Source organism: Brachyhypopomus gauderio, chromosome 1 (genome assembly GCF_052324685.1).
Source record: "Brachyhypopomus gauderio isolate BG-103 chromosome 1, BGAUD_0.2, whole genome shotgun sequence".
In the NCBI taxonomy this organism is placed as follows: Eukaryota; Metazoa; Chordata; class Actinopteri; order Gymnotiformes; family Hypopomidae; genus Brachyhypopomus; species Brachyhypopomus gauderio.
In genome coordinates this window covers 33,622,782-33,640,846 of record NC_135211.1, presented here as the reverse complement: position 1 = coordinate 33,640,846, position 18,065 = coordinate 33,622,782, and the positions used below count along the sequence as shown (strand labels likewise).

Below are 18,065 nucleotides of genomic sequence, written 5' to 3'. Positions count from 1 at the left end.
GCCAAAACCATGTTGGCCTTGCTGCCGACATGGTGAACCTCTGTTAGAGGTTCAGTTCCAGCTGAGCTCTCGGTTGTCATCTCAAGATAAAGCTCGTGAACCCTTTTTGAATGCCCTGGATTTCTGTGTCTAACCACATGGCATTTTACACTGCTGTGTCTTTATTAGTTATTGTGCAGACTGTCAAGGTCGCTGGTGGAAAACAAACGTGAACCTCTAGGGAACTGACCTCTTTAAAAGGGTAATTGGAGTCAGGTGTTCCAATTAAATTGCAAGCGAAATTGACCCAAGTGCCGTTTATAAACCGCAAAACACAATTTTGGCTACACCCTCTGTGCGGCAGAATGCTGGCACTATGTGTAAAATACTGAACCATATGGACTGATTGGTAGGGACTGTGGAAGAGGACATTGAAATAAAATAAAAGGTGAGGTTGATAAAACAGGAAGGAGGTTTCTAAAAGTCTCCCGCCGAGTTTGCAAGTGGGAGAAATTTGGCTTCTTTGCTAGAATATTTCCTAGTGAGAATTATAAGGATGTGCGTATGAAGGCACTTGTATCTGTATGTGTGGTGTGTAGCCCAATATGTAGTAATCCTAAGAACTGTTCGCTGCTAAAGTCCACATAAGACAAAAGTCGAACTGTCGGCTACATGTACAAAACCTCACGTTTGGTGACACTAAACATCAAACGCTGCACAGCAGCAAAAGTGAAAACCTCACCCCAAGCGTGAAGCAGGATCAAGGGAATATAATGGTATGAGGTTGCTCTGCCTGGATGAATCTCGCTCAACAATGAACTCAGAGCCGTACGAGGAAATTCTACAGCAGAATGTCAGGGTGTCTGTCTGCCATCTTAGACTGAAAAGAGGCCATATGCAACATGACAATAATCCAAAACACAGGAGTTAGTCAACGATGGAGAGAGTTCACCACAAGGGGCGCTGTTAGTACCGACATACTCTGGTCCATTGGCTAGGCTCTGACCTCAGTTCCTCAGGTTTGGTTGAAGTCACTGCCAATAAGCTAGAACATAACTAAATATAGGTTGTTGAGATTTGTCCATAAGTGACTGCATTGTTTGTTTTATAAGTGTAACTTTGAGAAAACTGCATTTTCGGGATGTTTCAGATATCCAGGTTATTCAGAGTTCATAAGCTTTTTGTTAACTGTAGGGGCACCGTGTTCAGAGACAGAACAGCACCCATGTCACTGTGGCCATGCAGCTGGACTTTTGTGCAGGTGTCCAGCATTGTGAGTCCAACACAGCAGAACCCTGTGGGGTGGCAATGGCAACAGCCTCTAACAGCTTCGCCCTTAATCAATTACAGGCTAATGTCGCACCTTCAGGAGCCGTGGCGAAGTGTCAAGGCTGGGAAAGCGACAGATAAGTGAGTCTTGCCCCCCCTTGCGGCCGTCTATCTCTGACGCCTCGGGAGTTCAGAGTTCAGCGTTAATCCACGTCTCATGGCATTTAAAGTAGCGAGGTCATGAGGCAGCATGGCTCTCCGGGCGGCCCTGGAGATGAAGGATCCTCTCTCTCTCTCTCTCTCTCTCTCTCTCTCTCTCTCTCTCTCTCTCTCTCTCTGCAACTCCCTGTTATCCTCAACACGTTTTTCGTCTGGGGAAAAGGGGGTTGAGGGGAGGGGGGTGCCATCCCAGTGGAAGGACACGCCTCCCAATGGCTAATCAGAAATCAGCGGAGGTTTAAGGAAGCCGAGAGCAGCGATCCAAATGCTGGGGGCCCTGGGAGAGTTGGTGTAATATACTGTCAAAATCAAAACACATTTTCTGGCCATCACATGCTATATACAGCAGAGTGGCTCTCGGATGCAAGTCAGTGCCAAGAACGCAACTTCTCTACTGGCGCACTTCTCAAATGCCTTGTAATGAGGGTCGGGGATTGGGTATTGAGAGAGCTATGAATGGTGCGAAGCACAGCAAACACGAAGCATGCTGCTATAATTCAGACAAATGAGACAACACCGGGCCTGGACGCCAGCTACAGCGAGGTTGCAAGGTTACTCCGAATGGGTCAAACACAATGGCACATTGATTGCTTTTAGTAGCCGTGTTCCGAGGTTCTATTCAGCTCAAAAAAGGTATCTTAATAAGCCAATTAATGGATTACAATTAAATCCTGGAATTGGATTTAGGCTTAAGTTCAAAGGCATGTGACTGCATTAACAAACCCTTTCCATAATTAAGTCGTTGGGACTCGCATGCATTCAGCGCAAGCTGCAATCAAATTAGACACTAAAAAGGAGGAAGCAGAGTGACTTAACGAGGCTCTTGAAATTTGGCTCTTGAGTCACAGGCTTTTTAAATCAAAGATTAGGGTTTTTTCCAACAGGAAGTAATGGGTGCTTTGGTTTGCCCAACCACACAAGACACTGCTTATCATTTCCTTCCAGTTTCTTGTCAACGTCAGTATTACAGAGAGAGATGAGTCCATTGATTTGGGCCTGACCTGTTGACTTAAACGTCACAAATCAGACATAACATGGAACTAGAGAGCAGAGCACAGACGAGTAACCAACCAGAGAGCAGAGCACGGATGAGTAACCAACCAGAGAGCAGAGCACGGATGAGTAACCAACCAGAGAGCAGAGCACGGATGAGTAACCAACCAGAATGCAGAGCACGGATGAGTAACCAACCAGAGAGCAGAGCACAAACGAGTAACCAACCAGAGAGCAGAGCACGGACGCCTAACTTCCAGGCTGTAATCAACTCTGACTGTGCCCATCAGGAACCAATCACCTGGATTTCAACAGATTTCATATGAAGTGGAGGTCATGAGCTTGTGATCTTAAGGTTGTTAGTCCCTTCAGTGTATTGCACAAGGCCCAACAGAAACATTTGTGATATTTATATTTTAAGGCGTGTCCAAGCCTGGGTCCTAGAAGCTCACGGCGGTCCACCGTTCAACGTTTTCCACGATCTTTTTCAACCCATCATCTAATTATCGAGGCGCTTGAGAACTGAATCGGGCTAGTTAGCCGGATCAGAGGAACGATTATACACATGCATACAAACACACACACACACACACGTACAAGCACTGCCTGGGGGATGAGGGGAGTTTCAAAGCTGGATTCAAAGATCTGTAAACAAATTCAGAGTTTTAATTCAAAGTGGTGAGCTGAGCTCTGGGCTAGCTTCAAGTTAACACTGCAACTCTAACACAATAACACAAGTGTAGAGATCGTTCTGGATGGCAAGGACACACGTGACAGGCAGGTAAACACCAAAGGGACGACATTACAACTAGACCAAGGCCTGATCTGGGAGGGGCGCTGGAAGAGAGCGACTATGGAACAAGGTAGCTGGTATGAATGGTCAGTCTCCCCCGGGTCATATGGCGTGTGTGAAAGGTCCCTGAGAGGGTTCTGACTGCAGGATACTCACAGGGCCTGGAGGTCCTCTTGGGCCAACATCACCCTAAAAAATATAAAACATTACATCAATCAAAAAGGCAAGGGAGGGTTTTTAACACATAACTGGCAACCACAATAACAGAAATGACCACGGACGAGGTACGGCGTCGGAACATGGCCTGAACAAAACCTCAAGGACACCACGGAGCTTAGCGAGACGTTTCAGGGGCATCGCGGGCAAGCGGGGTATGACGGGGATGGTTCCCTGAGGATGGTTCCCAAGCGCCTCTGTCTCTGGCCCGGCCGTCACGCGATGTACTAGACCCAGCGGTTATGGATATGGATGCCCCCTCGCCGGGACTCGCCACCGCTTATGGAGGACGACGACGAGACTCACATGGGCTCGTTTGGGATTAATCTCCCTCTTCTATTTTAACCAATCTGTTTTGCCGCACTTAAACTAGAGAGCGCATGGAAAGTGCCCTCATCTGCATTCCCATGAATATGGTGATAATGTCCTACAGTCTATTTATTCATTTGTTTTTAATTTTGAGTTTTGAATTTAGTTTAGTCATTTAGATCATTCCATAAAGGTTTTTGTGCAGTGAAGTTAATTGACTGTTCTCTTTTTTTATTTGCTCTTTATTTAAGAGGAGCCACACACACACACACACACACACACACACACACACACACACACACACACACACACACACACACAAACGAGTGCTGTACCTTTTGTCCTTTACTTCCACTGGTTCCCTCTTGACCAGGGACACCCTGTAAAGGAAGTTGGGGGTGGTAACATCAGACTGACACCAAGGTAGCACAGAGCTGTGTGTGTGTGTGTGTGTGTGTGTGTGTGTGTGTGTGTACATACAGCATCGCCTTTTTCTCCTTTTTGTCCAACCTCTCCAGTCACACCTGTTTCTCCTTTCCCCCCCTGAAAAAATACACAAGGACAAACCACACACACACACACACACACACACACACACACACACACACACACACACACACACACACACACACACACCATAATCAGATGCAGAATAGCATCTCCTCTGTTGCAGTAAGTAAAATTACAAAATTATGCTCCTCATCAACCCCACATTCATAACCCCCCAAAAACCAACTACCCCATGGCCCACTAACGATACAAACATCCAATCAACGCTTGGCTTCTCTCCTTCAGCCAGCGATGGTGCACGTCCTCGGCCAATAGATGGCACTTTCTCACCGCCCAACTGGCTCTGCATTTGTTGCCTCACCGCTGGTCTCTTTCTTAAGATGCTTTCTGCTCGGAACCCAAGCAAACTCGTGCGTCAGCGGGCAGTAAACAGACTACACTCTTCTCCTAACCCGCGTGTGAGTCAGTGCTTCATGAACGCCGGAGAGGTAATTCGGCAGTTTGTTCAGTGGAATTTGGATCGTCACCTCGAACTTTCCAGAGCACTGACTCATAATATACGCGTATGACACACGTATGCGTATGTAAACATGTACTCTGGGTAAATGGATTTGGAAAAACAAAACAACAAAGTAAAGTGAACAAATTAAATAGATAGAATAATCCATATGACTCATATGATGCAATCAGATGCTGGAGATCTTTTCCGTTTCCTGTCTCTGCTCATTCCGTTGTAGTTTTTTTTTTTTTTTACCATTCAGGTCTTTAGAAAATGGAAGGTCAGTGGGCTTCTCCCTGGACGAATGCCGTGGTCTGTCAGGAGCACCACACGTTTGACCGCCGAAAAACCCACAGTCACCTTGGGGCTTGGCTTTCCGCCGCTGTCGGCACCCTCGTCGTGGGTAACAGAGAGCACGCCCTACACGTGACGTAGCGCGCCCTACACGTGACGTAGCACCTTTCGGGTTACGTGCTCTTCTCTCCCTCTCTACTTCTCCTGTGATGTCACCCCAGCCAGAGCAAATCTCTGTTGCGTCCACCCCATAAGGCTTTGCTCCAGCCTGCTTCATGGCAGTTAGCGTCACATTCATAATGCCCTGGATAGAGCTTCTGCTCTATGTTCCTTCACAACAGAACGTGGTCTTCGTTCATCCACTACTGTTGCTTTCCATGTTTTCTGTTGACAAGCTTATGTGCTAATGACATAAACAGTTGATTTTAATGCACCCAGATGAGCATCTGCTTGGTTTATTCTGATTTCTTTGGCCACATGATCAGTTATTTGAATGGGTGCTTATATAGTCCTTGTGTTGAAAAACAACACACTCCAGATGCAAATTCCCCATCTAGAATCAGCATCGAGACCTTCGGATTGCTCTTTTCTGCATAATTTTATAACGCAACGATGCACAGCTGGCACACAACAACAACAACAACAACAACAACAACACATCTCACCTCATCTCAACATGCTCATCTCATTTCTGCTCAACATAGTTTGTACAAATGTCCTGTAGTTCTAACCTTTACTTACTTTTACTTTCAGTGTGTTTCAACTGAAGCAGTGTGCTGCTTTGGTAATGTCATGTATGGCTCCATCTCCATCTCTCAGTCTGCTTTTCATGTCTTGTTTAGACCCTGCTGTCTGTCTGTTTTGGTTTTCCCATGTGTTTCTCTTGCTACACCCTGTCATTTGTAACCCCGCCTCTCATTATTGGTTCAATGTGTTCCTAGTTTAGTTCCATGTTCGGCTGTGTATTAATATTCTGTGTTTTGTCACTCTGGTTGTGGTTCATTGCTCATGTTCTTTGTTCTTAGTATCTGCTGGTCTTGCCATGGAAACTGCCCAAGTATGTTCAGCCATTTGTTTTGGTCTGTTTCATGATCCCTTGTCTCTGTTTCATTTTAGTTCTCTTTAGTATCTGGTGTTTGCTTACTTTAAGTCATGTCTCTTCATCTTGGTTTATGTTCTGTGTCTGATCGCCATCCCAATATGACCCTGGCCTGTTATAAGGACCATTTTTGGATTTGCCCGTAATAAATCTTGCTCTGCTCAGCATATGCATCCGCCTACTTATTGCTCAATGCCCACGGCATTACAGGTAACTCTAACCCTAGATTGCCCTAAACTATTTAAGCGTTCACCTTTAGCCACCAGTCTTCTTATTTACCTTATGTAAGGAATTTCGTGTAGTTGTAGATATTTTTTGATGGCAGCTCAGTATAGGAGGTCACACTAATGTCATATTGATGTCACGGATTGAGATAAAGGTCTGGCTTGTGTGTTTTCACACTTTGGACCTACGATCTTAAATATGGCCCAGAACCTAACCATAACTTGACCTTATCCTTAACCTGACCTTAACCATCCCCCTCACATCTCTTCTGTGCTCAAAGCATAATGACCACTGACCTTCTGTAATCCTGGTCTACCCCTAACCCCCTGCTGCTGTGACATTCACATAGTTCCTTTCGGGTGCTCCAAGCACCGTCCGCTTCATAGGCTGTGCATCCACAGACACACAGCGGCGAGACGTCACACAGTTCGGTCGGCCCGTCTGTACGGCAAGGTAAGACGACGGAGGGGAATCTGGAGCTTTGGCCAGACTGTGTCATTAAGGACGTCTGATGGCATTGGGGGGTGGTGGGGGGGAGGCTATTTGTGGCCTGTAACCTAGCCTTGGCTGACAGCAGTCCGCCATTTCTGCCGTGTCATCCCACCAGCTGCTGTCCACAGGGCTTGCAAACCCGGCTGGCCCCATCAGCCCTAGACAGCCTTATAGAGGTGCAACCTAGACAGGTCGTCTCTCCGTCTCTCCCTCCGTCTGTCTCTCCGTCTGTCTCTCTCACGCTGCTTTTTTCTCCTTTAAGTATCGGTTGTTCACAGTCCACCGACTATGCGTCAAGAGAGGGTTGAATCAACACACACACACACACACACACACACACACACACACACACACACACACACACACACACACCTTCCTGGAAGAGCATACTGTCATGCTGTGAACACCCATTCCTTTTTGTGCGAATTCGGTGATGCACAGAGGCAAATGGGTTTGTCTCAGGTCGTTTGGGCAGGAGCCTGCTCTGTACCCCCTGTGGCCCACATCCCTTTAGGAAACGCTCTTGGAAGCATCACAGGAAGCCATCTTTAACTGCCAGCTTAATTAGTTAAACGTGCCACATATCATCAGATGATGGCAGTAATAATGCAAAAATTTCAGCATAGTCTCAGCACTAGACACCGGGCACTGCAAATATTCAGTACTTGTGTGAAAACTTTGCTGTGTTTGAACACTCTCACAGAACGTACCATAACACATTCCTTTTTATATAAAACTGCAAACGGAGGTTTAAATATATATCGGTATGCTTCAAGAAGAATTATTCCTTGGGTTTAAGGGTTTTGAAATCCCTCTTGAAAGATGCTTTGGTTTGTTCTGACCGGCTGTTCCATAGAGCTCAACGTCGCCTTTGCGTTGTCCAAGCTTACGGAATCGCTTCGCCGCACAACGCTAACACTGTTCATTAACACTTTTCGCCTGTGCTCCTCAGCCTTCTTTCGCCGTCAGCTGCATTAACACCAGTCAGATTCCTCTCATCAGGTGCCTGGTGTTGATGTTTGGCAAGGCTATGCCCGATACTTCTATCACAGTCACCGTTAGATGATGGGGAACACAGGGAAGGCATCCTCTGGTATTCCGAGAAGCCGGACGTCTCTAACGCGCATCTCCTGGCGTTGGAAGGAGGACACAAATACAAAGCAGGAGGGTTTGATGCGGTCTGACATCCTGTTATTTCAGCCATTAGGCTCCCTGGACTTTAAATGACACAAAAGAAACAATCCACTCGGACAGCAGCGCCAAAATGCCAGACGTATTCGTCACCGCCGGCCTGGACGACGGCGCAGATCACTCCTCCCTCCAGACACCGCTCGTGGAACATGTCTACACGAATACAGGAAGGATTATGGGATGGGAGACGGTATCAGGGGGCCGGCCAGATGTAACCCTCGATTTCGAGGTCCCGTCGATTAAAGGTGACGAATTTTTATGTCTTCTTTATTGATGCAGCGAGCGCGTTTGTGATGTTTTCCGTTTTTCGTCTCCTCATTAGTTCTCTACGCCGCCTGCCCCATCGCCCTTTGGTGCTAATGGGCAGATCTGGGTGGATGTGGGAAGATGGAGAGAAAAATGATGGAGCTACTGTATCTGGTGTGGAAAATCAGCCCTTTTCCTTGTCCATCTCGCATTTGCATGAAAAGCCCAAACGATATATATATATATATATATATATATATATATATATATACAGTTGTGATCAAATTTATTCAACCCCCACTGAAATAAAGTGTTTTGGCCAGTTTGACATTGATTTTGATCATTTCAGTCATCTTATTTACAATTATATCAAAGAGGCACTTATAAATTAGACAAACATAACATAATATTTATGATGGAATAACCACAAATGTCTTTACTGTGCTCACATCATTATCAGTTTTATTCAACCCCCTAGTGACATTATTTTTTAGTACTTAGTACAACATCCTTTTCCAGTTATGACAGCTTTCAAGCGTGAAGCATAGCTTGACACAAGTGTCTTGCAGCGACCTATGGGTATCTTAGCCCATTCTTCATGGGCAAAAGCCTCCAGTTCAGTCACATTCTTAGGCTTGCGCACTGCAACTGCCTTCTTTAGGTCCCACCAGAGGTTCTCAATTGGATTTAAGTCTGGTGATTGCGATGGCCACTCTAGAATGTTCCAGCCTTTCATGTTCAACCATGCTCTAGTGGACTTGGATGTGTGCTTCGGATCATTGTCCTGTTGGAAGGTCCAACGTCTCCCAAGCCGCAGGTTTGTGACTGACTCCATCACATTTTCCTCCAAGATCTCCTGGTACTGAAGGGAATTCATGGTACCCTGCACACGTTGAAGCTTTCCTGTACCATTAGAAGCAAAACAGCCCCAAAGCATAATTGACCCCCCGCCATGCTTCACAGTAGGCAAGGTGTTCTTTTGTTCATAAGCCTGGTTCTTCCTTCTCCAAACATAGCGCTGGTCCATTGTCCCAAACAGTTCTAATTTAGTTTCATCTGACCACAGTACACTGTCCCAAAACCTTTGTGGCTTGTCCACATGACTTTTGGCATACTGCAGTCGACTTTTCTTGTTCTTTGGAGTCAGCAAGGGGGTGCGTCTGGGCGTTCTGGCATGGAGGTCTTCGTTATGCAGTGCGCGCCTTATTGTCTGAGCTGAAACTTCAGTGCCCACATCCGACAGGTCTTTTTTCAGTTCCTTAGCAGTCACGCTGGGATTTTTCTCCACATTACGCTTCAGGTAGCGCACAGCAGTCGCGGTCAGGATCTTCTTTCTGCCACTACCAGGTAACGTTTCCACTGTGCCCTTTAACTTGAACTTCCGAATGATACTTCTGATAGTGTCTCTTGGAATATTTAACAACTTCGCAATCTTTTTATATCCATTGCCATTCTTGTGAAGAGCAATAACCTCTTCTCTTGTCTTCTGGGACCATTCTCTTGCCTTCACCATGCTTGGAAACACACCAGTAGATGTCTAGAAGGAGCTGAGTATCACAGTCCTTTTAAATCTGCCTAATTGGTGCTTATCATGCTTGATTGCTGCTCGTTGACATCCACAGATGTTTTCAATACCTGATGGAAAACACTGGAATGAACCTCTGTTCTTAGGAGTGGTAGTCGTAAAGGGGTTGAATAATTGTGTCAATGAAGAAATCACAAAAAGGCCATTTAATACTTTATGACAAAAAAAATTGATGCTATCTTAGTTGCATTTAGTTCTTTAACAAGTCCTTGTAAGATTTCATTATGAACACAATTACAAATGTGCACTGAATTCCATAAAACCCTTCGCAGCATTGGGGGTTGAATAAATTTGATCACAACTGTATATATATATATATACTGCATATAATTTCAAGGCTGAATTTCAGCACTTTATACACCAGTGGCCTGTGCTGTGGACAGACTCCCTGTTCCCTTCATGGCCTTGCCCTCTCTAACAAGCCCATGTGGCATGCGGAGCTCGCGAGACCCACGTTCTGCTCACGGAGTGCCTGTCAGGCGGGCGAGTGCGCCACAGGCTGATGCCTCCCGTCACCTCGTGACCCTCCTTGTTGCTATGGCGCTTGTCCTGCATCAGTGAGGATGGCGGTGTGGATGCACGTCCTGACCACGATCTGTCTCTCGCTCCATTAATACGTATATTTTTATATATGTCCATATTTACGCAGCTCATGCGCCCCAAGTGAGCTACTACACCCCGGGGCTTCGTAAAAATTATTACAGACCTTTTGCGAAAGCACTGCACATAATTACCATCTGTCAGCACAGAGTGAGGAGTGATTCAGTGTGTGTGCGTGCGCGTGCGTGTGTGTGTGTGTGTGTGTGTGTGGCGAACTGTTTAACATGCAGGTAGAGGAGTGATCGACGGAGGGAAGCCAATCGTCAGGACAACGGAGTGTGTGTCCTTCTCTGTCCTTAGAATGGTGGATGTGGTGTAGACTAAATCTCTTGTGTGCATCAGTTCTGTTTGTGTGTGTATGTGTGGGCACACACACTCGCACGCGTGTGTCTACAGCACAGGCAGCAAAGCAAAGCTGTGTATTAGAATTAGAGCGTAATATGGATACGTGTAACGTTTTGATCTGTTTAGTCAGTCAAGTTAAAGAGGAACGAAACTGGATGGAACTGGATGAGACCACAGGGTGCATGCTACGCCATTCAAGCAGGAGCTCATTCACCTATAACTCCAAAACACCTCCGTAATGGGTGCCTGCCTATTCCTTATAACCTCACTGTACCAAGCCAAGCGCTGCGGAGCTGCAAAGGCCCGTGGAGTGGAACAAAGCTCACCTTGGTGCCCCCACCTTCCCATGACCCTGGAGGTCCCTGCATTTATGAGAAGGCAAAGAACCATTAGATATCTGTCTCGTGCAGTCGCACCCCGGAGGCCTCGGAGAGAAAGAAGGGAAGTGTTCTCTGCTCTCTGTCAGGCATGGACGCGTTAAGACGAGAGCTTCTTTCATGGACAAACATCATTTTGAAGTAAGCGAGTGAAACCTCCACAGCTGAATTCATTTTCGGGATGGTTTAGGTTTACAGGGGGAAAGGTACTTCAGCAGGAGATAATCTGACACCTTGACTTTTCTCATGTATGGTAACTATTCTCTAAATTCATCTGGAAACTGTTTTCCATAATCCGCTTCCTTAAAGCACATGGCGTGGGTTCCCCTGTGCTGATTGACGTGCGTTACGGTGGCTTTAAACACCCGGGGCAACGGCGGCGGGGGCGACCGCGATGTTGAACGCTCTCAAACGGCGAACACAACGTGGCCAAAGCACGCAGGTGGAATCTGGAGTCGAGGGTAAGCGAACTCGTCAATTGCCTATGGCTGCTGTGTGGAGACCCCTGCCAAAACGTCCACGTGTTAGTCACCCTGCGTTAAGCACTGTTCCTCCCGCCCACATGACCAACATCTACAGGGATCTGCTCTTCCGGCTCTTAAGGAAGGTCATCTGACACGTTGGCTTTTTCGCTCTGGATTGATAAGGGCACGTGGAATGCAGGGTAGCTGATGGGGTCGTGGGGTAAAGCCGAGGGCAGAGGAGCGGCCCAACTCACCCCCCACGTCCCCGTCGCACTCCGGCGTGCCGGGACAACAGCGGGCTCCTCACAAATGCCAGGTATTATCGGGACTCTGCGATTTCAAAAGATGAGAAATGTCACAGTCCGTCATCCGTCTGGGCCCCCTTCAAATCTGATGAAGCACAATGAGGTGGAGGATGAGGGGTGACGTGACGGTGATGGAGTCACACGTGCATTGGGGGGGATTCGAGGCACGTTGGGGGCGGGGCGGTGCCCACCAGAGCGGCCCACTCTCCCAACTGGTGAAAGGCCCAAACGGGCCGAAGCAGCAAGTGCAAAACTGAGAGTTGTTTTGAGTAGCTGGGGGGAGGGATGGGGGTGGTTTGGGGTTCGAGGTTTGCAACAACACAAGAGGAAGCGGCCCGGCGTCGGCTTCTGCTTGCTGACGCGGCCCGTTTCTAATTCGCACCTCGCTTTTCCATATTGATCGCAGGGGCCTGATGAGAAGACCATATTTTTGAGAGTGTAGCAGGCGTCATCAGCGCCATCAATAACAGGCCGGCCCGAGGAGGCCAGCGGTGGGCACCCAGACTGTTCCGGCTGGTAATTGAACTTTGCAACACAGCGTGTGTGATGGATATGGCATTGCTGGTCAATATGCTACAGCGAACTCCCCCAATCAGCCATTGTACTCTGAGCATGAAGGCACCAAGAACTGCCACCTCCTTTAAAGCGTCTGCAAAGCAACGCATCTCATGTGTCATAGCAATGAATAACATGCCTTCTATCTCTCTGTCTATCTATATATACTGTGTACAGTGTCTACATCTTTGACTATAGTACACTGCTGGCTGTTATTCAGTGACTGTATATATTCTGTGTATATGGATATACACTACTCACAAAACGTTAGGGATATTTGGGTATTGGGTGAATAGCCCTTCAGTGGGATGTCATGCCCACTTGAAAAGCAAGAGATGTCGTTGTCAAGCTGTAATTGATGCTCAAGGGAACATGACAAGTTATTGAGACATTTTTGTTGGGGAAAACCCACCACTATTATGGCTTTTGTTTTAATAAATTGCTTGAGTTGAGGAAATCACTATTGCATGCTTAAATACTCGACTTGTATGATACTCCTTTAGCGTGAACTTTTTACATTTTCTATACATTTCACCCAAAAACCTAATATCCTAACTTTTGTGAGTTGTGAATAATGTGTTCTGTAAGTCAAGTCAAAAATCATTTAATTTTGTTTTTCATATGGGCTCCAAACACACATTGTTTCATTTTTTAATGATTCTATTGATGTGAAGGGCCATGAGGTGTGTTGAGAACGGCAGTAAGTTGTCATGTAATCTCACTTGCAAAGCTAATGTGAATCAGCTGAGTAATACTGCCTATTAGATGACAATGGAATAAAGAAAAACTTGGAAAGCCATCGGACATAACGGCAGAGGAACCTCTTACCGGTGGTCCAGATGGGCCCGGTGGTCCTGTCGGGCCCGGTGGTCCTGTCGGGCCCGGTTGTCCCCGGCGGCCCTGAAAGGCAGAGGGAACGAATGTTACAGACAGATGGCAGACACACACACACACACACACACACACGTGCAAAAAGAACAACAAAGTAGAAACCACAGGCTCACACCGGCACAGCCGGCCCACACACAGGCACCGGCAATTAGAGGCAGACGGCTCCTCTCGGCACAGCGGCTAATTTGCCTTTAATTAACGAGAAGGAAAGGGATTAATTGGCCAGCCTTTCCTTCACGCCTCAGATTGATCACCTCGTGGATGTACACCTGCAGGGGCCACATCACTCAAAGCCCAGCCAACAGGCTCAACCAAGACCGGACCCCTCTACTCAGCCGGGAGGGCTAGCCCAGGAACACCAGACCATTCACAAGCACAATTACCACTGCTTTGCAGTTAACCCTAGAACTATTTTACTGCTGCTAATAATAATCCTTATTTATGCTGTACTTTTCAAAAGGTAAACAAGCACATTTTGAATCTGAGTTTAAACATATAGAACAGTGCATTCTACACTCTAAAGTAGTTTAAGTTTAAGCAGGGTACACGAAGGATGACGCTCACCAATCTAGACAGTGAAAGCCTGCTTATGGAGGGAAGAATACATCGTACTTTCAAAAGGTTTCTTGAATAGTAAGAGGGATCTTTAGACATTATCCTTATATGCGGGCCATTCACAACACATAGGTATGAGGGGGGGAAAAAGCTTGTTATGTATCGCGGCCGCTCTAGCATAAGTGCAGGCCCTTGATGGAGAGCCACTCAGACACAGATCGTCTGAATGATTCTATTTTGTGTGTTTCTCTGGGTTGAAATACAGAGACGCCGGGTCGTCTGTGGCAACAGGTCGAGATCGGGCGTGGTGTGACAGGCGGTGGGTGGAGCTAGCGTTTGTTGTGGGCGTGTTCTAGCGGCTCCGGCGCATTGCGGGGGCGTGCGGCACGCAGAGCTGTGGCCTCTCGGCAACCTCCAGCTCCCGTGCTAGCAGAGGCTTTGATTCCACGCAGCCCGCTTCAGCCTGTAAGAACAGGGCTGCCTCTGCTTTTAATCATCACACAGCGCGCACCCGGTGTGTGTGTGTGTGTGTGTGCGCTCGCACGGCGTGTACAGCGCAGAACACAGCCAGAGGGACTCGTGCAGCAGAAAAAAGCACGAAAGGCAAATATCAACCTTAATGACGACACAATGCAGCCGAGGTGTGCGACTTCAAAATGTCCCGACCTGTGTGAAGCGGGAACCTGTCTGGGGCTCCCGTGCGCTTTCACAAGGCATGACATAAGAAGTTCTTTCCACTTCCTTTAACATCCAAACATCCATAACAACACTGAGAAGATCTGTAATGTCTGATGCGCGAAGAAAAGGGGCCTCAGACTAATTCTCTTTCACTTTAGTTTAACTTCTTCTTACTTCTTAAATCTTATATCCCCAAATCATGTCTTTAAGCACATAATTTTCTTTCCATTTTTCCATTTGACATTCCCACAGAAGATTAAACAATCACATATTGCTAGCATGCGACGTTAGCATGGTTTGGTTTGGTAGCCGTGTCAACCCAGGATAAACCACAGCCTAATGCAGGAGATCACTTTGGAGCAGCAGGTGGGGTTACCTAGGCTGCCACAAAGCCCGATTCACTTAGGCGGTGCGCTAATGCCGCTTAAAGCTACGCTAAGCTCTGTGCTAAGCTGTATGTTAAGCTGTATGCTCGGGGGGGCGTGTCTCACGTGTATTGCTCCTCCCCTCACCTCTGCTGCTGCCCACTTCTGAGCTTAAGACAATGAAGCACAGGCAGGAGAAATTCAAACAATGAATATTTCAAATGCCTTTATTCCAGTTCAAGAAATGAAATATGCATGTCTGAACGGTCCTCCTTTGCCTCCTGGAGCCCAGTTTGGAATTCCTCGCATACTGTCGACCCCTGTCCTCCATACGCAGAAGAATTTAAACTTGCACAGCAGAAGGTGAATGGCGGGAATGGAAATGTTGAATGTGTATAGTGAATAGACGTGTTCAGTTACAAATGGACGTATAGACAATCATTTAAACACACACACACACACACAGACACACACACACACACACACACACCTCATGCCTATCTGCCTAACCATGAAAAAGCCATAGAGAACCATATAACATCTACCTAAATAATACCCATTAGCTTTCACGCGTTAGTGACATTAGTTGCTATCAGTGACAGCTGCACTGTGCGGTACACCATTCCTTTCACAGCAGGAAGCCCGTCTCCTCAGTGCTGACCAGAGGTCCCATGGGGTTCCAGCACGGGTGCCCCTGTGCACACTCTAACGTCGACCCTGTAATCCCGCGCGTGGCGGGCGGTCAGGAGCGCGGGACAAAAACCGCCTGGTGCTGGAACTGCACGCCGAACGCTGGAATCAGAGGGAGGATGACTGCAGGAGGAAGATCAATGCCTGCGAGCTGTGGTCACGGTTGCCAAGGGCGCAGACCTCTCTACCGCGATCGGCTCCTTGATGCTGCATCGCCGAGACAACCTCGGTTGCTATGCAACGCCGGATGGCCTATAAATTTGATGATGTCCCAGGTTTTGATTATTATTTGAGCACCTGTGGCGAGAAAGTTCTCCTGCAGGTAGGGGGCGCTGAGGTGCAGAGTGAGACAGTGGGTGTGGGAAATGCGTGTGTGTGTGTGTGTGTGTGTGTGTAAAACAAACACTGCACATGTGTTAGCATATGTGTGTGTATGTGTGAAACGTGATATGTGCTGGTGTGTGTCGCAATCAGTGCAGGAGCGAGAAGAAACAGAGAGGCACCACTTGAAGAAGAAGCCATGCAAATCAGTGAGGAACCAGACCCCGCCCCCTTACCCCAGACCCCGCCCCCACCCACAGGTTCTCACCGCTGTGGCGAGTCTGTCCAACACAAGCGTGAGAGCCAGAACCTGATACCAGAAGAACAGAAATGAACCACTGTGCTCTACACCAGATTCTGGCTTTGCCTCCCACACAGTGGGGCGGGAGAGGGGAGGTGAAGATGGGGGAGCAGGCGTCGCCCCTTTGCACTTGACAAGGAGGCGAAGTAAGGCTCTGGTGGCATAATCCTAATCCCAAATGTCAACAGTCCTCTGAGAAGTGGAGGTTTAGTCAGGAGGAGGAGTTTGCAGGGGATGTGTCCTGAAGACAGGGACACGGAGGGGCAGAGCCAGCATTTCAAACACTCTCATAATCCAACACACACACACACACACACACACACACACACACACACACACACACACACACACACACACACACACACACACACACACACACACACACAGAACCCTGCCAGAAAGAGGTCATGCGATAAGCCAGTGCACCAGCCTATAATGTATGCCATTAAGGCTGTCTAATCCTATACAAAGAGGAGGACTCACACACACACACACACACACACACACACACACACACACACACACACACACACACACACACACACACACACACACACACACAGACACACACAGCATGATCTGCTACAGATGACTCCACAGGAGATCTTTTGTACTGCAATGTATTGCCTGAGATATTCCTCTGTCAAAATCAATGTCACACAATTTGTTAACAACAGAGAAAAATGCTGTACTTCACACAGATTTGGGGGATTTGGGTGGTGGGTCCTGTTGGGAAGCATCCCATTCATCTAAATGACATCCATTCGATGTCTAGACAGACTTTTCCCCCAGTTTTGGGAATGATTAAATAAAAGCTCCTGTGCCTGGAGAGTGGAGAAGATATGCTCACAGACAATGAGATTTTTTTTTCAGTACAGTTTCCATAGTGATTGAGATGGTGGTTTGCTACATACCAGTGCCTTCATTTCCCTCATGCCGTTTTCTCTCTCTCCTCTCTCTCTCTTTTCCCTTCATCTCTCTCTCTCTCTCTCTCTCTCTCTCTCTCTCACTTTCTCTCTCTCCCTGTGTCTTCCGGACACCTTCTGTGTTAATGCCAAAGGACGCAGAGAAGGTCAAGCCACAATCTATTTGCTTCATGATCGAATCGATAACCGAACACGGCACATTCCGTGGCGGAATGGATTTAGCTGTTCAGTAACCAAGTCCCCCCACCCCCGCCCCCCCCCTCCCCCACAACCCCTTCCTCCCATGGACACTTGTTGAATTTCCTGGGACTCTACTGTGATCCTCTGCGTCTCTGACATGCCCACGCGGTTGTGGCCAAACTCGCTCAAACACGACGCGAAACCCTGGGAGACGGAACCCAAACCAGACCTGACAGTCACCGTGCGGCCGCTTGTCTCCATGGCTACGCTTCCGGTTGTGGGATGTTTTTTTTTTTTTTTTTTCGCCTTTCCTTCCCCAGGCGCCACCCAACGGAACGCGGCGCCGTTTTGCGCCAGTCGATCTTTGGCTGACGGACAGACGGCTTGAGCAGGACGGCGAGGCTCTCGGGGTGGGCGTGCCCTCCAGGCCCATGCATGCATGACTACAGCACACCGCTGAATCCTCGACAGAACAATGTTAAAGGCATTCGGGCCTCGGAGGGAGACTGTCATGTGCAGAGTTCTAACCAGCATACAGATTTACATAGTGAAGCCTTCTGCAGTACTGATATCGCAAAGGGCAAAATCGCGAT

General features: G+C 47.7%; 1 protein-coding gene across 3 annotated transcripts in view; it reads right to left on the bottom strand.

The window, feature by feature from the left end:
* LOC143518300 (uncharacterized) overlaps positions 1–18,065 on the bottom strand; it is a 98,474-nt gene that overhangs the window by 36,405 nt on the left and 44,004 nt on the right. For all 3 annotated transcript variants that reach the window (XR_013132158.1, XM_077010748.1, XM_077010753.1), the window contains 4 exons: positions 13,394–13,465; positions 4,259–4,321; positions 4,114–4,158; positions 3,410–3,442 (listed from right to left, as the gene is read on the bottom strand). Coding sequence is in view for 2 of the 3 variants with exons in the window: in XM_077010748.1 (XP_076866863.1) it covers positions 3,410–3,442; positions 4,114–4,158; positions 4,259–4,321; positions 13,394–13,465 (213 nt within the window). In the remaining variant the exon portion in view is untranslated. The remainder of the gene's footprint in view (positions 1–3,409; positions 3,443–4,113; positions 4,159–4,258; positions 4,322–13,393; positions 13,466–18,065) is intronic.